The 25,000-nt window shown below is 31.3% G+C and overlaps 1 protein-coding gene across 19 annotated transcripts in view; it reads right to left on the bottom strand.

Moving 5' to 3' along the window:
• Nucleotides 1-25,000, bottom strand: part of LOC124422898 (sodium channel protein para) — a 57,687-nt gene that overhangs the window by 13,236 nt on the left and 19,451 nt on the right. For 4 of the 19 annotated variants that reach the window (XM_046959880.1, XM_046959866.1, XM_046959869.1 and 1 more), the window contains 20 exons: nucleotides 24,364-24,519; nucleotides 23,575-23,780; nucleotides 20,987-21,115; nucleotides 17,592-17,683; nucleotides 16,437-16,649; nucleotides 16,142-16,202; nucleotides 15,435-15,744; nucleotides 13,650-13,934; nucleotides 10,925-11,359; nucleotides 10,565-10,661; nucleotides 10,191-10,259; nucleotides 6,785-7,059; nucleotides 5,872-6,045; nucleotides 5,109-5,459; nucleotides 4,388-4,622; nucleotides 2,369-2,500; nucleotides 1,767-1,899; nucleotides 1,494-1,618; nucleotides 1,159-1,421; nucleotides 909-1,082 (listed from right to left, as the gene is read on the bottom strand). In XM_046959880.1, the coding sequence (XP_046815836.1) occupies nucleotides 909-1,082; nucleotides 1,159-1,421; nucleotides 1,494-1,618; nucleotides 1,767-1,899; nucleotides 2,369-2,500; nucleotides 4,388-4,622; nucleotides 5,109-5,459; nucleotides 5,872-6,045; nucleotides 6,785-7,059; nucleotides 10,191-10,259; nucleotides 10,565-10,661; nucleotides 10,925-11,359; nucleotides 13,650-13,934; nucleotides 15,435-15,744; nucleotides 16,142-16,202; nucleotides 16,437-16,649; nucleotides 17,592-17,683; nucleotides 20,987-21,115; nucleotides 23,575-23,780; nucleotides 24,364-24,519 (3,915 nt within the window). Of the gene's footprint in view, nucleotides 1-908; nucleotides 1,083-1,158; nucleotides 1,422-1,493; nucleotides 1,619-1,766; nucleotides 1,900-2,368; nucleotides 2,501-4,387; nucleotides 4,623-5,108; nucleotides 5,460-5,871; nucleotides 6,046-6,784; nucleotides 7,060-10,190; nucleotides 10,260-10,564; nucleotides 10,662-10,924; nucleotides 11,360-12,359; nucleotides 12,417-13,649; nucleotides 13,935-15,434; nucleotides 15,745-16,141; nucleotides 16,203-16,436; nucleotides 16,650-17,591; nucleotides 17,684-20,986; nucleotides 21,116-23,574; nucleotides 23,781-24,363; nucleotides 24,520-25,000 lie in introns of all 19 variants that reach the window. The other 15 variants (XM_046959868.1, XM_046959876.1, XM_046959874.1 and 12 more) reach the window with 9 other exon arrangements.

The following is a 25,000-nucleotide window of genomic DNA, read 5'->3' as shown; positions in this document are numbered from 1 at the left end:
TGATCGATTAAGAGAAATCCACAGGAAGCTTCCACGTTCGGCTCCTAGTGCTTCGTATAGGGATTTTTATTCATAAGGTAAATCGTGGAGGGAGGGAGGATTGAAAGAATGTAAAAAAGAAAAATATATGTACGTATATATATATATATATATATATATATATATATATATATATTTATAGAGAGAGAGGAGAGAGAGAGAGAGAGAGAGAGAGAAAGAGAAAGAGAGAGATAGATAGATAAATAGTTAGACAGAGGAATAGATAATAAGAGATATAAATAGATATAAACGGGGAGTTTAAACGGACAGATTTTTTCATGGGCAAGATTGTTTTTCTTATTTCTTTTCTCTTTTTTTTTCATGACTAACAATTTCAAAAAGACTTAGGACTAATCACTCAATTCCAGCACGATTGTTTCTTTTCATACGACTTTGACGTCGTTTTTTTTTGTTTGTTTAGATATAATATATATAATATATATTATTATATATATATTATATATTTTTAGTTAGGGTTTTCGCTTCACATATGCTCGAATCGAGTAAGTTTGATACATGTAAGAAGAGTCCACCTCGCTTCGATTCCTCGAACGATTTCTCTCGAATAGTTTTGTTCGATTATAATGATTAAAAAGATAAGTTTCTTCTTTTTCTACTTTTTTCTTTTTTCCTTTTCGTATTTGTTGTTTGACAAAATTGAGGCGAAATCGCACGATGGCCGATAATGTAAATATTTAGAGGAAGAGCGTGCAATCATATATATATATTATGTTAAATATGTCACTTTTCGTGAAATGGAAAATGTAATAAAAATCCTAGTGATTACACGCCTCCATGGGAAAACCTAGTAATATCACACTAAGACATGTATTACACAAGTTTAGAAAAAAAAAAGATTCGTAACTTACCATGACAATGATGAAATCGAGCCAGCACCAAGCATTCGTGAAATATTTCTTGAAGCCAAGGGCCAGCCATTTGATCAACATTTCGAGGAAGAAAATTACAGTGAAAATTCTGTCCATGTAATAAAGAATATCTTGCAAGATGGGTCGTTGCTGCAAATGGACATCTTCCAAGGCCTAGAACGTAAAATTGTAAATTAATAATAAAACGTGATATTTTATTTTGATATAAATATAAAATGAAAACACTTACGAGAGCTAAACTACTTAATAGGATCATCGTTATAACAGCACTCTCGAAATATTTATTTTCGATCAGTTGGAAGGTCTTCAGCCTCAAATTCGTCCAACCTTGCCAAAATGGAGCATCATCGTCGCCAGCCAAAAATGGGAATTTTTTATAACAATTTTCTGGACAACAGTCAGCTGGGTAATCGGAATTTATGGGATCCTTATCAGCATGTATTATCTCACTCTCCATTATACCGTCACCCTCATCACCTTCCTCTTCTAAATCTAAAATAACATTTTTCTTTCGTATAAAATATTAAAAATATTCTAATAAACTTTATTAAAGTTTGTTATTACCTTCGTCTTGCTCAAGATCTTCCTTACTGGCATCCTTTTTTTCCTCACCATTCAACGAATCCATACTACCTTTATGACTTTCGTCCTTGAACGGTCGATTCTTATGACTGCCATACGATTTGTTACTATTAAAAGAGAAAAAGGAGAGGAGGGAAAGAGAGAGAAAGAGAGAGAGAGAGAGAGAGAGAGAGAGAGAGAAAGAGAGAAAGAAAGAGGAACATATTAAAATTCCAAGTGTCGTTTTGATATTAAAATAGATAATTAGAAACAAACCTAATCGTGTCCTCTTCGTTCTGATTAATATAATCGTTGTCTAATCTATAGTCTCGATGATTTATTGAATTCCCTATCACCTTGGTATTGTTCATACAGAGCTTGCCCTTTTTCAATTTGTTCTTCAGATCTCCTTCGAAAAAGAATAATTACAATTGATGTTATCCCGAAAAACTCTTCTATTTATTTTCTCCATATTTTTTTAATCGATCAGAAAATGTTTTACAAAAATAAATCGGTCGTTATATAAATCGAATATTGTTTGGTCGGTATAAATAATTAAGTATATGGATTACGTGAATGTTGCATCAGGTCATCATGGATATTATTTTAGTAGCGTCACGTATGAATATTATATATTATATACGGATATTTCATTATAAATATTGTTTGTTTATTTAAAATATCGATCAAACATTTAACGATTTTGATCGAGAAAAAAAAATAAGAAATAGTAACATCCGAAACATTATACTCGCTAGTCCGTTTTTTTATTTTATTTTTTTTTGTTTTCATTTCTATTTTTTTATTACGATCCATAAAAGTCATGCCAACCGTCCATAAATGACATTTATATTATGAAGATATTAAGATACGCTTACCATGAATAGTAAATTCCATTCCATCGCCAATGGCTACTTCGAGTTGATTCAACTCCTTCGCACTCTTCTTATCTCTATACCCTTCCAAATCGCTATCTGCAAGATCTAGGTCCCCATCTCGATCAATTCCATCTGCACAGTCACATAAAAACTCTAACCCGCCCTTTTTTCTTTCGACGAGACTCGCATTCGAAAAGAACGTGCGTCGTTCGATGAACTACTTGTCTTTTCTTTTTTTTTTATATTTGATCATTTTTTTTTTGATTTTGTTTTCTTGTCCTTTTTTTAATCATTCAAATCATTTAGACAATAAGCAATATAGGTAATTATTATTGACGAAGAAGTTCAAAGTAAAAAAAAGAGAGAGATAAAAAGAGAGGGAAGGGGAGAGAGAGAGAGAGAGAGAGAGAGAGAGAGAGAGAGAGAGAGAGAGAGAGAAAGGAAATTAAAAAAACAGATCGACGAGCGTTTCTCTTCTTTTCTCATTTTTTTTTAAATCACATATTTTCAATTTCAGCATGCAAGAGCATCGACTCGAGACTTTCGTGTTCCTTGCGATGCTCGAGTGAAGTTTCAATTTATATTTCGACTGTTAATAACAGTTCATAATCTACATAGTTCTTCAGTGATATTGATAAGATATTTAAATGATCTACAGAAGTTATATTACATTTAATTATTTTTTTCTTTCTTTTATTATACATCTGTTCGTCACAAAAATATTCGAATATTTTTTTTTAATTGAAGAATATCACTTCATATCGATATAAAATTCATCCATAATATTATATAAGACTCGTGAAAAATTTTATGAAGATTAATTTTTCATTTTGATAGGGAATAAAAAAAAAATACAAAATAAAGATTCTCATTATTTTCATCATTAACAAAAATATGTATTAAAAAAAAAGCAAAGAAAAGAATACAAAAGTATCTCATAGATCTGGTTAAACATTTATCAAAAAATTGTTTAACTTGTTATAAAGATTTAATAGAAGAAATTAAATTTAAAAAAGAAAAAATTTATTCGTTTCTTCTTTATAAAAATAATTTTTTTTTTATAAAAATAATTGGTTTCACATTTTTTTTTCTAAACATGTATACATTAAATAAACATATGGTACATTAAAAATTTCAGAGAGTTCTCAATCCGATCTACAAAAAACAAATTATTTAATTTTGAAAAGAATAGATACGAATATTTTTGTGAACACTTATTAAAAAAATTTTTTTTTGTAAAAAAATAGGTATAATTTTTTTATAAGAATATAATGCAATTACATTCTTATCGATATCACATTACTTTTAACTGGACTACCTCTATCTAATCGTACTTTCGCGATCTATAATATCGCTCGATGATCATCGAACGATCCTTTGTTTCCATTCGCCGATTTCGAGTCATACTCGAACACCCACCCAATCTTCGTATTTCCTGCTGTTTCATAGTTTTTGAAATTTATTATGATACCTTTCGGACGAAAAACGCGGACCCAAAATAACGAGCGAAGCAACATATAACTGCCAGGCGGCTAAATAGCTAAGCAAAATTAATAAATATTTTCTTGCGTTTTCACGAATTTTTTTCTTCTTTTCTTTTCTTCAAATCCCCACCCACATGATTCGATCATGTTTTTTTCTTTCTTTCTTTCCTTTTTTTCCTTTTTTTTTTTTTTTAATCTTAATCCAAATTCACGAAAATTCGAAAGTAATTTTGTAGAGAAAAAAACCAAAAATAGCGAAACAATCAGAAAAAGAATTTGCGTAATAAACGAAAAAACGTGTCAGTCAACGATCTTCCTTTTATTCGACGAGTAAAGATGGCGCGCGTGTTTTCTTATTGATTTATTATTTTTTCGTTGTTGTTAAATCGTTTTGGTGAGAAAAAATCAACCAAAGGAAAAAAAAAACGTCGACTGACATTATGTTTGACCGAGATGAGTGTAATAAAAAGCCGAACCGAAAACAGTGCCACGAACTACACAGCGCACACAGCAAGCGATCTGATTGGATATAAACCTTCTTTCCAACTGTTGGACGGTCCCTCACCTGGCGCCTGATCGGATATCTGATTGGTGAATTTGGCTCGCATCAACTTAGCAATGTAAAGGACATTTCGCTTGATCCATTTAACGAAACGTGCTATCCGATCGATCGCTTCCGCGATCTTGTTCGTGTCGTTGTCTGCAGTCGGCGCCGATAAATTAGATGAACCGAAGTTGCTCAGTAACAGGGCCAAGAAGAGATTCAGCACCTGTTAATAAAATTTTCATAGATTGAAAATTGATGAATTCGAACTGGAACAATGGTTCGAAGTATTTTTTGTTTTTTAATTTCTTCCGTTTCTTTCTTTCTTTTTCTTTTTTTAATTGTTAATCAACGAAAAAAAATTGATCCTAATTCGAAAACATTAACTTCGGTATTCTCGTAAGCGAGAATAAAAATAATAAACTTCTGAAAAACGTTCAAATTTTTTACTTCCTAATTAATTCATTATCATTATTGTTATTATTATTATCGTTCTATTCTAAATTAAATTGTAAAAACAAATGAAAGACCAATACTCGTCAGAGGTAATAAATCATCAAGAAGGATGTAACGGTCCATGTTTAAATCGTCGATGATTTTCTGAAATGTACTATTATGTATACACAACCGTGTAAAATAAATTATTCTTAATCGCATTAAAATACATTAATTGATACGTACGATAATACGTACGACATTAAGTAATACGTACGACAAGATTACCGATGACGACGGTGGCGAGGAAGAACGGTATGCAAGAGACGTCTCCGACCAGCATACAATCCCACATCGATTCGATCCATTCTCCGCACAGGACACGAAAGACGATCATGAAGGAATGCATGAAATCGGTAAAATTCCATCTGGGTAAATCTCCACCCGGGAAGCGATCGACGTGATCGGTGTAATTCTTCCCGAATAGTTGCATACCCATCACCGCAAATATGAAGATGATGATACATAAGACGAACGTTAAGTTACCCAAGGCACCAACTGTCCTACCCATGATGGATATCAGTAGATTCAATGTGGGCCATGATTTTGCCAGCTTGAACACTCTCAGCTAATCAAACGAATGATTGATTAATTATTATTTATTTGAACAATGAGAAATTTTCCAAAATATAAAGCAATTAATTAAAATAAATACATGCGATCGCGTCTGATAAATAAAAATTATAAAAACGAACAAAGAATAATATTCCAGTGTTAAACGATTTAAAAATGTATGCATTGTAATTTAGGTATATTAACATTTTTTGATATTTTATATTTAAATATTATGATATTGAACTAGGTCCGATAATTAATTTTCCTAATAAAAAGATATTAATACTTAGTTTAATTAGATATAAAATAATGAAAAACTTTTTTGATAAATCGATCGATCGATCGAGATACACGTTGATTAAGATTCGAAAATCGTTGCTCCTTGAGATGACTCATGTTATATATTTCTCATAGATCGTACTTACCAATCGAAAGGATCGCAATACCGAAAGACCTTGAACACCTTCCAAACCTAATTCGAGTAATGAGAGGGCGACGATGATGAAGTCGAAGATGTTCCAACCTTCTTGAAAATAATACTTCGGGCTCATAGCTATCAGCTTTAACGTTGCTTCGATGGCGAATGTAGCCGTGAAGAACTACGTTGAAATGTTAAATAATTGCTTTAGTTTTTTTTTATACTCAATTATCTCTCCGAGTGTTTAAAATAAATAAAAAATATAAAAATATATAAATATAATTTTTTTTTTTATTGATCTAGATGTAATTCATTAGATGTATCAATTATTTCTTTTTTATCCTCCCTCCAGCACCCGCCTTCTCCCTCAATTGTTTCATTTTATTTATATTAACAAAAATTCATACTAAATACTCCATAGATCTCAATTATATCATTTAAAATTATTAGATAGAACTAGATATAACCAGTGGCGAATTTAGGGTTCAAGGTATTCGAGGCATTAAAAATTTGTCTCGTTTTAATTATTCATTCAAATGATGAAGCAAGAAATAAACTGCTCAAATTCGAATTATACGTAATCGCAAATATGGAGAAAAAAGATTATACACTAATCACCGAATATTAAATTACATCTATTATACAATACTATATAAATATATATTTATAATGTAAGAATCTCTTATCTCGTGTGAGCTGTAAACGATCGCCTCGTTTAAATTCGCTATTGAGTATAGCAGTAATGAGAAATATCCAATTTTTTAATAAAACAAAAAATTTGCAAATTTTTATCTGATATAAATAATCGATTATTGAACGATCCAAAATAGTGATAATTCGAATGACGTTAAAATAATAGTGTATATATATATATATATATATATATATATATATATATGTATGTATATATATATACTTACGTAGTTACCGGATTTAAGGACTTTTTCCATGTCCTTGTCCATATCGTGATGATCCAATGCCATGAAGAGGGTGTTAACAACGATACAAAGAGTAATGAAGAGTTCTACGAACGGATCGAATACCAAAAGAGATACGTATTTCTGAAACTCGAGCCAGAGCCAACAGCAGTCCCAAACGCAGAAGATATCGATGCAACGTAAGACTCCGGCCAATATTTTCTCCTTTAACGTGGGCCCTTCCTCATCGTCGTCTGTCGGAAAGTAATAGGTCGAAACTGTAACGCGCGTTAGTCATTTTGTCTGGCACCACTCTTTTTGGGGAAAGAGGTTTTTAATTTTTACACATTTTGTTTCTTTCTTCAGTTATTTCAGAAAAAAATTTTTCTCAGATTATCTATAATTATTTATTATTAATCTTTCATTTCGTTCGTTTTAATTTTATTTTTCTTTTCTTTTTGTCCTTTTTTCAATCTTTCTTTTATTTTATTTTCTTTTTTCTTTTATTCTTTCTTTTTTTGATCGATATCGTATTTCAAGCACGTATTTTTTTCTGTTCAGAAAATTTTACACGGGCAGGTGAACAAGTTGACGAGCAAGCAAGCAAGCAAGCAAGCTGAGGATGATCCGATCGATGAGATTAAAAGTGGGAAAGAAACAAGCACTAGCAAAAATGATTGAGAAAGGAATGTCGAGGAATTTAGAATAATTTTAAGGGAAACAAATAAAATGATAAAAGAAAAATCCAAATAAAAGAAAAGAATAAAAAAGGAAGCAAACTTTCTTCGACGTTACAAATGCAAAATACAGAAATTCGAAATGATTCCATGCTTTTCTATTTTTCAGTTCACGAATGAATCTTCATTGTTCTCATTAACATTGATTAATTAATTATCTTTCGAAATGACTTTCAAAACTCAACGAATACATACTCAATCTTAAAATCGTAAAACAATAGAGATTCCTCCTTTTTTTATTTGTTTTCTTGTTTCTCCTTTTCTAATAAAATACATCCATGAATGAAAAGCAACGTTCGAAGAACTAATTTTTTAAATAACAGTGCCGTCAACGATGATGCAAATTTGCGTGCCAGTTATAATTCATAAAGGAAAGTAGAAGAGAGTAATAGAAAATAAAATAAGAGAAACGAAATGGAGAAGAAAAAAGAAAGAAAAACGAAAAAAAAATTGAACGAAGACGTGGCGAGTGTTCACGCGAAATTTCACTCTATTAGCATTTTCTCTTAACGAGAAATAATTGTGCAATGCAAACCCAGCCAAACGCGGCAGTGCTGCTGCTTGTATCTTAATTCGCGACGAATATAAAAAGCGGATGGCGGAAAAAAATGATCGAAAAATATCCTAAAGAAATTCTGCTTGCGCGCGTAAATTATTATATATAAAAAAACGAAATCTAGGTAATGATGTGTACAGGATGACATAATAATCACAGTAAACTAAAATTTTTTTTGAGAAAATATAGGTTATATAAATTCTTGAATAAAATTATTTTCTTTTTTTTTAATTATTATTTTGTAGAATTTTCAAAAATCATTTACTGTCATTATAAATAACATGAAAGCTATTACTATAGGCTTATTTTTATCACTTTGGGTCATGTCAATTATCAATTCGAGATTATATACAAATCACTTGAATAAAATCCTTTTTTTTCTTTATAATATAAACAATCATAAATAGCAATTATTGAATTATTTTTATATCATATTTATTCATCAATTCGAAATTTTTATTTTTAAATAATAATAATGTATAATTATAATCTGTTTCTTTTATTTTTCTTTTTTTAATAATCAATTAAAATATAAAAGTAATTATTTTTATAATGTTCCAGTATTAAATATATCACGAATACTTAATTACAATTCATTATTAATCTTTCTATTATGTAGTCTATATATATATACATAGTACATCAATTCTCAACAACGATTAAATCAGATGAATTCGATTAATATTTAAAATCGATTTTTTTTAATACAAATGTACCAATAAAAAAATTTTAATCAAGAATTCTCATCTCAAGAGAAATAAACCATTTCTCAGTTATACCATGATTATCGAAGTCGCCCTATATATATACCTATATATATATGTATATATACACACACACACGCGCGTACATATACACACGCACACACGCACACACACTATTATATGTATGTAATACGAAAGCTTGAAATATTTCGTGCAACCGCAACGAGATAAACGCTAAATTCCTGCCGTGTAGAAAGAATCAAGCGGTCAAACTCTTTTTCCCCAAAAAAAATTAATACACTTCACATATTCTCTCCTTTTACCAATATCGAAAAACATTATTTTCAAATCGTTTGAATCCCGTCGAATATAGTACCGTTCTCGCGTTCATTTTTCCTTTGCGAATCGTAGGGTATAAATTGATGATAAAAAAAAAATAATAATAATAACACGAGAAGGAGAATAAGAAGAAGAAAAAAAGAGATAAAAAAAGGATGAGAGAGAGAAGGAGAGGGAGAAATGGAGGAAGAGAGAGAGAGAGAGAGAAGTGAGATTACATTTAAAGAGACAAGAGCGTGTTCAACTGTTAAATCAATTGGAAAAAATGGCGGATTGAAATAACCGATTTTTTAAAAGAATAAGCGTATCGATATACTATATAATCTACGATGTAAGAAAATAGAGATAGACACGCGCAGCCAAAGAAACGTCCAGCATCACCTAATATATATAGTAAATTATATATATATATATATATACGTATGTATGTATGTATGTATGTATGTATATAAATATGTATACATGTGTATGTATGTTTATGTGCATGTGTATGTATATGTGCATTTGTATGTTCGTTCAGTATGGATGAAAATTACAAACACAAGGTATGTATAAGGTATAACTTCCACTCATAGTAATAGTAATAGTAGTGGTAGTAGTAATAGTAGTAGTAGTAATAGTAGTAGTAGTAGTAGTAGTAGTAGTAGTAGTAGTAGTAGTAGTAGTAGTAGTAGTAGTAGTAGTAGTAGTAGTAGTAGTAGTAGTAGTAGTAGTAGTAATAGTAGTAGTAGTAGTAGTAGTAGTAGTAGTAGTAGTAGTAGTAGTAGTAGTAGTAGTAGTGATAGTAGTAGTAGTAATATTAGTAGTAGTAGTAGTAGTAGTAGTAGTAGTAGTAGTAGTAGTAGTAGTAGTAGTAGTAGTGATAGTAGTAGTAGTAATATTAGTAGTAGTAGTAGTAATAGTAATAGGTATATACATCGAACGATAGACAATAAGATAAACACACTTGCGACAAAGGTGACAGATAATCATAATAGGAGGAAGGGAGATAGATTGTTAAATAAATAGATAGATAGAGAATAGAGAGGATTAAAAAAATATATTGCTCGAACGAGTCGATTGCACGTCATTACCTCCTTGCTCGGGTGTTCTGCTCTGACGTCCTGCTGCTTGCTCGATAATATCGTTGAGCACCATCACATCTGCGAAAGGAAAGAAGAAAAAAAAAGAGAGTGTAGGTATGCACGTCACACGGTGTGTGGTGGACAAATTAAACGAGAGGATGACACAGAGTGCCGAAAGTGTGGACCGATGGAATAATAAGGTGGAAGAGTAACACTTAAAGGAATTTGATGGATAACATTTACGATTTACGAATGTGTTTACGAAAATGTCATATTTTTCTTCTTTTCTTTTGTTTTTTTTCTCGGGTTCTTCATTTCGTTTTTTGTCTTTTTCCTACGGTAACTTCGTATTATTAAAAGATGAAACTTTTATTCGATCTTACCCTTCATATCGACGACGGCGTGTTGCTGAGAAGGTTCGATGAACGGATTATCTTGTTGCTTCGCTTTGCCCATGGGATCGCTTTCCAAGTCGCTTTCCTGAAATATCATGAAATATGTCGTATAATGCGAATGTAGAAAATGTACAATGTATAAATAAATAAATATTGAAATAATAAAAATGAAATGATCGGATATTGGATAAAGAATATCAAAAAAATATTTCAATGATATTGATATTATCGGTCTAATCGTTTAAAATTATCAAATAAAACTTTCAATCGATATAACTTTATCGTTCTTTCAATAATTTCTGGAATACATTTGAACGCAATCATATTAATAATACGTATGGGACTCACGCAGTGATATTTTTGATTACAATCAGGTAGATGACCATTAACCGATGGTGGCCTAACCGATCTACTTCTCAATCGACTTTCCTTGGTCATTGGTTTGCCGATTGCACTGGCTATACCACCTAGAAGATCACCATGCGACGTATAAGATAGTCTCGACGCGTGTGACGTATAGGAAGAATGCCTCGAGCCAAGATTCGCATAATAAACCGGCACTACAATAGTCCCATTTTCTTCGGACATTGGTGTAACCGCATTAGAGTCGTCGGCATAAGGCAAATGTTCCTGGGCATCCAAATAGGTCGATAGTACAAGGGGTTTCCTGTCACCACCTGGTGGACCAACGAATCGACCTCGACCGTTCCGTATCGTGAATTGATGACTCCCACGACTACTCCGGCGAAGATTGAAAGGTGAGCCGGGCAGACTAAGGCTGGCCTGTAATAACAACAAAGCGGACCACCGCTTTTCTCTCTCTCTCTCTGTCTCTCTCTTGTTGAACACTTTTCCTAGATGTGTCTCGAGTCATACGTTCTCTCGGGTTGTTGGAATAAATGTTAAACACGCATAAAGAGAGAAAGAGAGAGAGAGAGATAGAGAGAGAGAGAGAGAGAGAGAGAGAGAGAAAGATAAAAAAGGGAGAAAAAGGAAGAGAGAGAGATGGAGAGAAAGAGAGAGAGAGAGAAATAACAAATACAACAAATATTAGGGAAATAAAAATATGATAGAAAAATTGGTCACAAATTAAGATTTCATTTCACATTATATATATATCCATATAAAGAAATTATTAAAAATATTCTGACAACCGTTTAACGAATCACTTTTTTTTTTCTTTTTTTATTCCCCCTTCTCTTGGTATCATTTGCACAGTACTGTATATCAACATAGAGAAATTATTTAAAATATTCCGACAAGCCACTATCAAAGAATCTCTTTCTTTTTCCTTTCTTTTTGTCTTTTTTTTTTCGTATCACTCGACGTCGAAAAATTAACGATATCAAGGAATATCTTGAGAAATGTAAAGAAAGTAAATTGTATTCTTATAATTTACGTTTAGACGTAAACAGACTCGCTCTTCCCTCTTTTCGTTATATATATATATGCATGAATGTACATAGCTCCCAATGAAAATTAAAAAAAATATTCTTCTGGAAGAAGAGAAAATTCGAGATATGACAAAAAAAACTCGATCGGTCGATCAGTCAAAAGGGAGAGAGAGAGAGAGAAAGAGAGTGAGAGAGAGAGAGAGAGAGAGAAAATATGTGAGAAAATGTTGTCGATAGGAGTGATGTGGAATAGGTACTATATAATAAATCTCATATTTCTCTTTTCTATTCTTCTCTTTTCTTTTCTTTTCTTTTCTTTCTTTGTACGGTGCTATTATGTACGTACGGGTCGGATGCTGTGACAGAGATACACGTTGTAACACACGTACCTTCCGCAGGCTTTCCTGGTAGGCATAAGTAAACTGGCCATTAGCGGCGCGAGAGACCTTAAGAAAAAAACAAGAAAAGATATCTCCTACCAAACGGCTCGTAACCTTTTCTAATATGTACACCAAGGAGGCACTTGATAATACTTATATGATATATGTAGAAATATATATATATATATATGTATATTATATTGTTACAGATAGAATTTTTTCTTTTTTTCATTACTCTTTTTTCTTTTTTTTTACACAAAAAATACTTACAGAGAAGCACACATATACATAGAAATGGATAAAAAGTTTGAGAAAGAAAGAGAGAGAAAGAGAGAGAGAGAGAGACAGAGAGACAGAAAGAAAGAGAAAGAGAGCACAACTATACGAATGGAGTATCGTTCGAATAAAAAATAATACGTATACGCATACATTAGAACATTGATGATATAGAAAATATATCTATATATATACGATTATTTCATCGACAAAATGGAGATATAAAGATCGGTTAAATCCATTTCGAAAATCTAAGAAAGATTTCTTTTTTTAATTTTTCTTGATAATCCACCGTTCTTTCGTATCTCCTTTCAAAAAGATTTTGACTAACGAATTCAACTTTAGAATCAAAATAGAGAAAAACAAACGATACGAAGAATCTAAGGGCTTTGGAGATAGATTCTTTATGGATGGAAGCTACGCAAACGTAAAGGATTGACATATTGCGGATAATGGGAAAAATAAGAAAAATATACACAATCAAATAAGGCATTATAAGTTAAGATACGTATGTATGACGAGCATGCTAAATTATTACATAACAATGGGGGAGATACTCTTTACTTTATATGCAAGCTCTATCCAGGCAATAACAAACTCGACTCGTCTCGTATCTGCTTTTTCAAGTTTATTTTGGTTTATCTTTATTTCTTTTTCTGTTTTTGTTTTTTTTCTATTCTCTCCGATATATTTCAATGTGAGAATACAAAAGAGAGAGAGAGAAAGAGAGTGAGAGAGAAAGTGAGAGAGAGAGAGAGAAAGAGAGAGAGAGAGAGAGAGAGAGAGAGAGAGAGAAAGAGAGATAGATAGATAAAGAGAAAGTGTATGTGCATATGTGTGTATATATATCTGTGTGTATGTACGTCAGCGGGTTTGAAGTCGAGAGAACGGATACGACGAGTCGAGACTAAGGAATACACAGATAATAAGTGATAATACAACGTCAATATTACGTCGAACGGGAATAAATATAAAATACTCGAGAGAGACGTTTACATCAGCAAATCCTTTGACGAAACTTACGGCGCTGACTTTCCGCACTTTACTGGCAGCGCTGTGGTTGTTGTTGATCTGCTTGATCCTATGCTCGCTAACAGACTCGATCGATCTTATACTGATCTTCTCCTTGTTGTTATCGTCGTTACCCTTTTCCTGGCCAACGAAGAGTTCATAACTATGACAAGAGAAGTCCGACGGTGACTTGACGATCTGATCAGCTGCTGCTACCGCGGCAGCCGCAGCTGCTTCTCTCGCGGCTGCCTGCGCCGCTAATTTGTTCTCCTTCACCATCATGGCTTTTTCGACTTCCTGTCAGATCAAATCAAGCTACATATATGCACATCGACCCATTTCAATTTCTTTTCTTTTTTTTTTTGGTCTTTTTTTATTTTATTTTTTATTTTTTTTTTATTCCTCTTTTTGATCATTCAAAATCGCGACGCGATCGAAGAAAAAAGAAAGTACCTCCACTTCGTCGAACGATGATTCAATTTTTATCGCTTTTCTTTTTTTTTTCTTTCTTATCCTTTCTTTTTATGTCTTTGCAATCATTATTTTTAACTAACAATTGAAACTACGTATAATACGATCAATTTTTGTTTTTTTTTTATTTTCGCTTGCGATTTCAGACCCGTCGGTAAGTCATACCAATTTGGATTTAATACACGTCCGTCCGGTAAATCGATATGAGAAAAAAAAATTAAACGTAATATTTAACAGATTCGTATTTTTCTATTTTTCTTACTTTTTCTTTTTTTCTCTAACAGAGAAATCATAAGTAACGATTATATACAGGGTTTTGTAGTATTAATTCTGGCGTTAAAGTTTGTAGAAGTCTGTAGTTATATCATTCGAAAGTTTAGGAATTTAGTACAGTTTTCCAAATGGAATTCAAATTTTTGTTTTTTTTTTTTTCTATAACAAAAGAGATGTAATTATTATTTCATTAAATATTGCAACTTTGATACTATCTAATGTTATAGAAAAAAATTGAGTAACATTTGAAAAACTTTGGAGTATCTTTCAGTATTCGATCTTGCAATAATAAAAATTATTTAATACTCTATACATAATATGCATCATTTCAAAGAATATAACATACACGTCTCAAACTTTTTTTCTTTATTAAATTGAATAATTCACAGAAATATTAAACTACAGAAATATTACTAGAAATATTAAAATAATTAACTAAAATATTAAACTAAAGTTCTGGTAATACATCACTGTGATCACCCTGTATAATTGATTGAAAAGAAATATATACATACATAAAAACTCATCAATACTATATGCCAATTATAAAGATTATCGTCTATTCTAAAAAGAAAAAAAAAGGAAATCATAAGTATTATAAGAAGAAAGAAAAAAAAGGAAAAATTGTCAAATTACTGGACGGCGAGACGTGTCATAAATGTCCCATGACTATTCCTCGTGTATGTATATAAATATATAAAACATAATTAAAAATCAAATAAATATTTCAAATCCAAGAGAAAAATAAAGAAACTGAAAGGTAAAGAAAAAAAAATAAACGTCAAAGGAAAGTCAAAGGACAATTACGCATATGACTTTCGACGGGTCTAAGGACCGTATGCGGGGTCTTGTAAATAATAGGAAATAATCACATAATGATTACGAATCGTATTAAAACGACGTGATCTAAATGCAATTATAATTTGCAAGATAGATCGAATCGTCGTCCATCGATCCTTAATCAATGGTACGATAAAAAAAGAAAAAAAAAAATAATATTTCAATTTTCCTAAAATTGACAAGCCACCTTTATACGAGTCCTCATTCGCATACCCTTATTGCTTCCTCTTCGGCAGCCTCCTCCTCTTCCGCCTTCTTTTGCAACTCGTCGTATGACATCGCTACGATAGCGAGGATCAAGTTGACGAGATAGAAAGAACCGAGGAAGATGATGACAATGAAGAAGAGCATGTGCCACGGTCCGGCCGATCGTAGTACCAGTTGATAAAGATTTTCCCAATAGTCTTGGGTCATAAGACGAAAGGCAGAAAGTAGAGCCCAGCCGAAGCTGTCGAAGCTCGTGTAACCGTAGTTCGGGTTGTCGCCGTATCCTTGTAAGCACGTGTAGCCAGGAAGGCACTGCCTGTACTCGGATAACTCGATTAATCGTCTCATCGAATAATATGATTTAAAAAAAAATGAACGACAAGATACGTTGTTGATTCGTATTAAAATTTATAGTTTTAACAATTATTAGATTAAGATCGTTTGTATGGAAAAGAAGAATTAAATAAACAATAATATAACAAAGAAACAAAAGAGTGAAAGAAAGAGAAAGAAAAAGAGAGATAGATAGATAGATAGAGAGATAGATAGATAGATAGATAGAGAGATAGATAGATAGATAGATAGATAGATAGATAGATAGATAGATAGATAGATACATAGATAGATAGATAGATAGATAGATAGATAGATAGATAGATAGATAGATAGATAGATAGATAGATAGAGAGAGAGAGAGAGAGAAACGAACTTACCCAGCTCCCGACGAATTCCCGCACAATGGCATGTTTCCAGCTTCGTCTACGTACCAATTAGCTAGACAGATAGAAAGAAAAAAACAAAAAGAAGGCTGCGTGTCATTGATTTGTATATTGGATGGCTACAGAGAAAGAAGAAGGAAAAAGGAAGAGAAAAAGAGAGAAGGAAGGAGAGAGGGAGAGGAAAAAAAGAGAGAGGAAGAGAGAGAGAGAGAGAGAGAGAGAGAGCAAAAAAAACAAAAATAGATGAAGAAGAAGAAACATCCCAATGATCGGCAACCGGCATACGTACTTTCATTGCTAACGAATCTCTCCCAGTTCTCGTCGGTGAGATTACCCCAGGAGCTGTTCGTTGGAAAGTTCTTTATACACTTTTGCGTTAGGACCCCCATGTAAATTTGAAGGCCCATCAGCGCAAAAACGGAGAGGGAGAACATCGTCAGGATTATCACATCGCGCAGATTCTTCACGGACTCTATCACAGCGCCGACAATGGTTTTCAGACCTACGTAACGATAAAAAAAAAGAGGACGAAAGTGTTTAAAATAATGGACACGAGTAATTCGTTATCGCGATTACTCGACCACGACGAAATGCACTCTTTTATAATTTTTCTTGTTTTCTTTTTTTTTTTGTTCTTTTATCTTTTTATTTTATTTGATTTTTATTTTTATCTATTTTGTTTTTTATTTTTTTTTCGTCATGAAAATAAAAATTATGATGATGATGATGATGATGATGATGATGATGATGATGATGATGATGATGATAATGACGATATAATGGCGATCGGCTGATCGATGAAAGATAGATATATGTATATATACACATATTAATATTTTATATGTACGTGTGTATATATGTATACACATATATACACATACAAAGAGAGAGAGAGAGAGAGAGGAGAGAGAGAGAGAGAGACAGAGTGAGAAAGACAAAGAAATATAAAAAATGAGAGAATGAAAGATAAAACAAGAAATGATGAAATGTGAAAGACGATGATAATCTTTGATTGATGTTGAACGGTTGAGACGGATGACTAATAGATTGAGAAAAGGAAAAAGATTAATCAGACGAAATATATTTGATATGTATTCATGTATATAGATCAAGGAAAAAGTATTTGTGTAAGAAAAACGAGATAACATGGTATCGAGATAATGAAGAGAGAAAAGAATATATCATGTGGCAGAAAAATTCGAAAGAAAAGGAAAATATATATATATATGTATATATATATATATATATATATATATATATATACTTATATAAATATATAAATATGTATATATATATATATATGTATATATATATATATATATATATATATATATGTATGTATATATAAAAGAAAAGAATGTAAAAGTAACGACATCGTGACGAGTGTCTAGAAAAAATCATCTAAATAATCTGCATCTACACCAATTCTATCCTCTAAGCATACCTGGTACAATAGCGACAGTCTTCAAGGCTCGGAGGACTCGAAATGTCCTAAGAGCGGCAAGGTTGCCTAGATCTATGCCCATCGTCACATAACTGCAATACACCCGAACATCACACATATTACAGTGATACAAACAAAAAACCAAAACGTTTTGAAAAGGGTTTTGAACGAGTTGTAGGATGGATAAGGGTGCTCTTTTTTATTTTCTTTTCTTTTTTTTGAGGGAAATTAAGGACGTAAATAAATAAGTTACTCAAAAAGGTTATACTCGCTACTTCCTATTGGCAAAAATCCAAATTTGCTCGATAACTGCGCGTATCCTTTAAAATAACTATCATATACATATATATAAAATATACAATATATAATGTATAATTTATAATATTGTATATATTAATTTTATACATATATGTATGTATGTATATATATACATATGCATACGTATGTATGTATATATATATATATATATATATATATATATATATATATATATATGTGTACTGCATGCACGACATAAGGAAATATATAATAGGTATCACGAGACGAGTTCGTTCCTTCTGGACTTTCGCAACGAGATCTAGATCGAGATCGAGATCGAGATCGACAAATGATCTGACGACTCGATCGTGAACTCGAGACGAATAGACCATAAAGCGTAAAAAGATAGAATCGAATCGATAATGTTACGATCACGTTTGATCATTGATCGATATGATAACGTAATATTTATATCGATCATCAATCTTTACGCTTAATATTACGTATACGTAACTAAACTACACAATTATCAAGTGGTTTATTGTATCGACGTATACACACAGTGACGAGTGGCTGATTGAGAACGTTTTAGTGATTGTTAATTGATAACGCGATATGGTCCTCGAGTATTTATTTCAAAGTGGTATATCTTTTTATTTATTTATTTATTTTTTTTACCATTTCTACTCATTCTTTTTTCTCTCCAAAGACGTTGTCAAATAATGGGTAAACGAAAAAAAAAGATCATTGCTCGTGAGCATGATTATTATTGATAAGGTGATTCCTAACGCTAACAAATATCGCTTTGATACAAGATTAATTCATGTCTACATTTAGTAGGATTTATGAATCACGTGTATAAAACAGTCAACGTTAGTGAAATTGAATGAAAAAGACGAAAATAAAAAAAAAAGAAAAGAAATAAAAAAGCTCTAACTCTTTTTATTTTTATGATGAATTGCTCGATATTCCGTTGATACCACTTCGAAATATGTATATGTGGATTACGATTACAAAAAAAAGAAAAAAGAAAGAAAGAATGCGGAAAAATAAAAAATAAAATAGAATGAAATAAAAATGAAAAGAGAAAAAAGAAAAGAGAAAAAAAATCAAAATTGGAAAGAAGCATTTAATGATCGTTCTTAATCGCTAATTCGCCACACCTGTATACACGCGATATGTAAATATAATACTAATCTAATGAAATTACGATGACAATAAAATTACGCCTCGACCGAGGTTTACTAGCGATAATAAATAATTTCTATCCCTACCTAACTATACTAATTCATGTACCTATACGTCTATACGTGTATATATATGTATTGTATTGATATGTATGTATCTGTGTTTTGTTCAATAAATTTCCTCTATGTAAATGTAAATATAGTATGTATGTTCTATCTATGTATAGTGAATCGAGTAATAGATGTAGTTTTTTCAAAGGTTTGTCTAATGAGTATAATGTATGTATCTGTATGCATAAAATCAGTGTGATCTGTAATGATAATGAACAAAATATATACGTATATATATATATATATATATATATATATATATATATATATATATATCAGATAAAAATCACTGCTACACAAATTTGAATATAGCGTATTTATAAAACGTATCTAGCGAAGAAATTCTACTTTCATAACCTGGAACATTTGACTTGATACTAATTAGCGTTTTTTCGGGTAACGCTTCACTGACCCGCAACGGGTCGTACGGCGGTCGTTGTGATCTTTGAAATCGGTCCAGCCACCGCGACGCGGCTAAGATCGTCGTCGTGCCACGAATCTACCCGTCGAACTAAAGGGACACAGGAAACAACGTGTTTTACAGACTAAACGAATGAGAAAGAGAGAGAGAGAGAGAGAGAGAGAGAGAGAGAGAGAGAGACAGACAGAGAGAGAGAGGGAGAAAGAGAGAGTGAGAAAGAGAAAAAGAAAGACTAAAGAAAATGAACAAAGGATCAGAAAAGGTGAGTCCGACGTTTGCACGTGCTAAACATATCTTTTTTCTTTTTTTTTTATTTTTCTTTTTTCTTTTCTTTTTCTTTTTCCTTTCTCTCCTTTCTTTCAAATTAAACAAATTTATGAAACGTGCCTTACGCTCTCACCTCATTCGATATCGACTAGTGATAAAAATGATATTTATGTGGGTATATACATGTATAATATCTTTTTGATTAAAGAGAGAAATTAGTAGCAGAGATTTGTTTAGGTAGATTCGTTGGTGACATTTTTCTTTATAATCTTTTTTCTACGCTGTTTATTTTTTCTTTTTCTTTTTTTCTTTTTCTTCGTTTCTCTTTTTCTTTTTTCTATTAAAAAAATTCTTTTTCGATCAAGCCATTATTTTACACAAAAATACACGCGTCGTATGTGCTCAAGTATATACATATGTAGGTACATTATATTGTGTACACACACATACACCGATTAAGACGCATAGTATGTACTTAGATACATTAGGTAAATCAACGCGAAGAGAAAGAGAGAGAGAGAGAGAGAGAGAAAGCGTCATTTCTAAGATTATTTTAAAATAAAAATAGAGAATGCAAAAGAAGGAGATTAGAAAAAAGAAAGAAGACAAGAAAAGAAAGAAAGGGAAATGAAAATTTATATCGAAGAGAAAAAAATAAAAAAAAATAAAAAGGAAGATAAAACTAAAAGACGTGCGTATACCTCTCTTCTCTCTTCGATTTCGATATCGCGTAAGATATCGTACGACCTTAAACTCGAACACGATTCATGATCCCAACGAACGCCAATGCCCAGCGAGAAATTACGTTTTCTCTTTTTCGCGTACCCATTTATTTTATTTATTTTTGTTTTGTTCTATTTTTTTTATGTTTTTTTTTTTAAACTCGTCTTTCTCATTCGCCACACGTTATACGTGCTCAGCGCGACAGACCATATCGATATACACACATATGAACGTATATTATTTTTTTTTTGTTTTTTCTTTTTTGTTTCTGTGTTCTTCTCTTCTTTCGTCTATTATGTTCTCTTTGTTTTTGGGTTTTTTGTTTCGTTGTTTACATTTTTAAGTTTTTATTTTTTTTTTTCTTTCTCTTCAAAGTACGTTTTTTGCTTTTTGTTCACTTTATAAAAAATAAAGTTTTAACTACTCACGCTAAAGCTATAACTACGAAGTCGAGCCAATTCCATGCATCTCTAAGATAGGTAAAAGGCTGCAGAATGAAACCCCTCGCCATCACCTTAACAGCGGACTCAAATGTGTAGATGCCCGTAAATATCACTCTGAAAACAACAAATACACCACTCAGCTTTAAATGCGATTATATTCTTCTACCGTTTTTTTCTCTAAGGGTAAAAGCAGTAGTAATAGCAATATATATATATATATATATATATATATATATATATATACATATATATATATTTTGTAAATTAAATTTATTTTTCTTTATTTCTGTTTTTCTTTTTTTGTTCCGCTTTCTTTTTGTTTCTGTAATTTCATTTATGGGTGTTGCGTGAGGAGTGCGACGCGGCCATTTTGAAAGAATGGTGGCTAAAGCAATATGTCGACCTTTTTTCCTCCTCGCTTCTCCTTCGAACGATAAATAGAAAGAAAGAAATAGTGAAGGAAAAGAGAGTAAGAGATAGATAGAGAGAGAGAGAGAGAGAAAGAGAGAGAGAGAGAAAGAGAAAAAGAGAAATTTTTAATTTTTAATTTTTAATTTCTTTCCTTTAATGACACGTCGCATCTACCAAAACGCATCACATTATTTAATTTATTCTCTACCAGCAAATTAAAATACTTATCCCAGAGATCGGTACGTGGACAAGTGACAGCTACGGATATTACAATGTCGAGCTCGATTCTCTCTCTCTCTCTCTCTCTCTCTCTCTCTCTCTCTCTCTCTCTCTCTCTCTCTCTCTCTCTCTCTCTCTCTGTTCCTCTTTCTCTTTCTCTTTCTATCTTCATCGAATAGAAAACAATACTTTGACATCGGTGAAGCAACAACGATAGAGAGAAAATGTCTTTCTAAATGTTTAATTTAGTTATTCCTCGAAGTTCAAAAGATCGAATAAAAGAGAGAGAGAAAGAGAGAGAGAGAATCGGCTACGCGTAGACTACCTCTAGACAGACTAGGACAAAACTTACCAACGGAATACAATTTGTCACAAAATGTCTACTGTGATTATCATGTGTGATGTATGAATATATATAGTACATATACAAAATATATAAATATATGTATACTTACATATGACCTAATATATTGCCATATATATATATATATATATGTATATGATAATAATAAAGAGAGTAGCCTTGAAAAATTTAATGTATCATTTATTTTTAACTAAAGAATATATCTATAAACATAGAAAAAGTATATACATATTGGTACATATGTATATAAAATAGGCCACTTTCATAATCATTGCATATTTAAATGCATTCTGTATATGTATATATATGTATATGTATCGGAGCTACAAAGCATATAATATGTATTGAATATAATTCGAAATCTCTATATTATAGTCTTTCAAGTTGACAAGTTCAAGGGATTACAAGCCATCGATGAGATAATTCTACCTAATACGCGTTCTAAAGCCGATAAGTGAAAAATGTGAGATCGAGATCGGTCGATGAGCGAGTTACTAGCCGGGCTAAGGTTACGATCAACTTATACTGGTTCTTTTAGATAGAAAAAGAAAAAGAAAAAGAAAAGATACACATATATATACACACACAGGTGTATGTACATATACACATGTATATATATATATATATATATATATATATATATATATATATATATACATACATAGTATAAGTATGTGTATAAAAGGAAGGATCTTTGATCGATCTCAACCTATACCCATGTATACTCGTGTCGTCTACAATGTACTAAAAATGTTAGGTTCGTGTGTTCGGAACGATTAAAATATATAGATAATAAGTCTTGAAAACTTTTATAAAAAAAAAAAAAAAAAAACAAAAGAAAAGCAAAAAATTGAAGAAAAAATTATTTCTTTTATAGGATCAATAGGGAAATGTTAACTGTTTCGGTTATCAAAAAATATGGATTAGATTTCGTCTAGATCTAATTAACATTTAATTAAAGATACTTAATCGCTACGATATGCGTATGAATCTATCGATGATGCAGATGGAGGAGCTAAAGAAATTTTTTGGTTTTGTTTTTTTTTCTTACTTGTTCTTCTTTTTTTTCAATCTCTCAAATCGAACTTGTTATATCATAACATAATATTTGTTTTCTCTTTCGAGTTCGAGTTTCTAAGGGGGGGAAGGCATCAGGACGAGGGCGTGTGGGAGTAGTGGCGTTCGGTGCTGTGCTTCTTTATATTATAATAAATTGTGTTGAAGAAGGGTTCGAAAAAGATAAATAGATAAATAAAAATAAAATGTGAAAGTAAAAAAAAAATAAGAGATAGATAGATAGATAGATAGATAGATAGATAGATAGATAGATAGATAGATAGATAGATAGATAGATAGATAGATAGATAGATAGATAGATAGATAGATAGATAGATAGATAGAAAGAAAAAGAGAAAGAGAGAGAGAGAGAGAGAGAGAGAGAGAGAGAGAGAGAGATTAAAATGTTGGAATACGCAGATATAGAGAAAGATAAAAGGGAAATAGAAAATTAAGTTTCTATGTAGATATAGATGATCAAACGAACGACGAAGATCGAAGAAAAAAGCTCAAAAATACTTACTCGGTGGACTCGATGGTAGGCGTTGTGGGCATGATCATGAGTATGCAGTTAACCAATATCGTAGTGATGATGAAGAGGGAGAAGAGTGGGTGAACCAGAATGTAGATAGCCACGCGTCGTATCGGGTTGAATGGATCGAGGATCCACATCGCGTCAGTCGCTGAGAACCTAAATATATCCTTTCCCTTGCTGACGACGACGAAGGTCTGCTGAGTTAGAAGAGAGAGAGAGAAAGAGAGAGAGAAAAAACAAAAGAATCAAGATATACGATTATTAATAAACTTTCTATTTTTTTTCTTATTTCTTTTTTTTTAATTAATTTATTTTTGTTTGTTTGACAATAATTACTGGAATAATCGAAAAAATAAATTCGAAAATTAATTATTTTGTATAATATTACATATTACATTTTAAATAATATATAATATTCCATAAATATATACATATATATAACTCCTGTATTATATATGTATATAATACTATAATTCTCTTTGAATATTATATTTTATTATATTATATTATATATATTATATTATATGATTATTATCATTGATAAAAGTAATATATTACATAGCTTATATATATATATATATATATATATATATATATATATTTATATAATAAGTTTTTAATACAAAAAATAAATAAAAATAAAAGTAATAATAAAATAAAAAAACAATTATAATAATTCTTATAAAATAATATTTTTATTGTGAGTTAAACGAAAGAGAGAGAGAGAGAGAGAGAGAGAGAGAGAGAGAGAGAAAAAAAAAGAGAAAAAGTTTATACCCTTTGATTTTGATAGAAGGTGTCGATATCCTCGAGAGGTGTGGAGGCCAACTCGGGTGGAAATACGTTATGCAATCGAACCGGGATCGGTGCTCCTTGTTCGAGCGCCGGATCCGGTTGAGGACCCTCGTCCTCGTCCTCGTCGTCATACCGTACCTGTGAAAGGAAACACCAAAATGTCAGAAAATCTTCCATCAATGTGATTTCCTATCTATAACGCCGTGTTCCTTTGCTCTAACGCGAAAGGATCTTCTTCCAAGTCATTCCTCTAATACGATCTATGATTTTTTTCCTTTAAATATGCTTGAACGATTCTAAATCATTTGGTGACAAATGAAAAAAAAGAAAAAAAAAAGAAGGATTGGAAAAATAAGCAGGAAAGTTTTTGTGTATTTTTTTTTTAGAACGGTTTCAATAAAAACATTGGAATGGTTATTGGTATTGTATTAATTTCGTAATCGTTAGAAAACAATCGAATTTCTTATTTTATAGCAAAATTAATAAATAAATGAAATATCCAAATAATTATATATAAGAAATAAATATATGAATAATATATAATAAATAAAATATATAAATGTAATATAATATAATACCTAAATAATATGAGAAATAAAATTGTATGTGTAAAAAAAGT

The sequence above is a fragment of the Vespa crabro genome, chromosome 3 (assembly GCF_910589235.1).
Source record: "Vespa crabro chromosome 3, iyVesCrab1.2, whole genome shotgun sequence".
NCBI lineage: Eukaryota > Metazoa > Arthropoda > Insecta > Hymenoptera > Vespidae > Vespa > Vespa crabro.
This window is presented reverse-complemented; position numbering and strand designations above follow the sequence as displayed.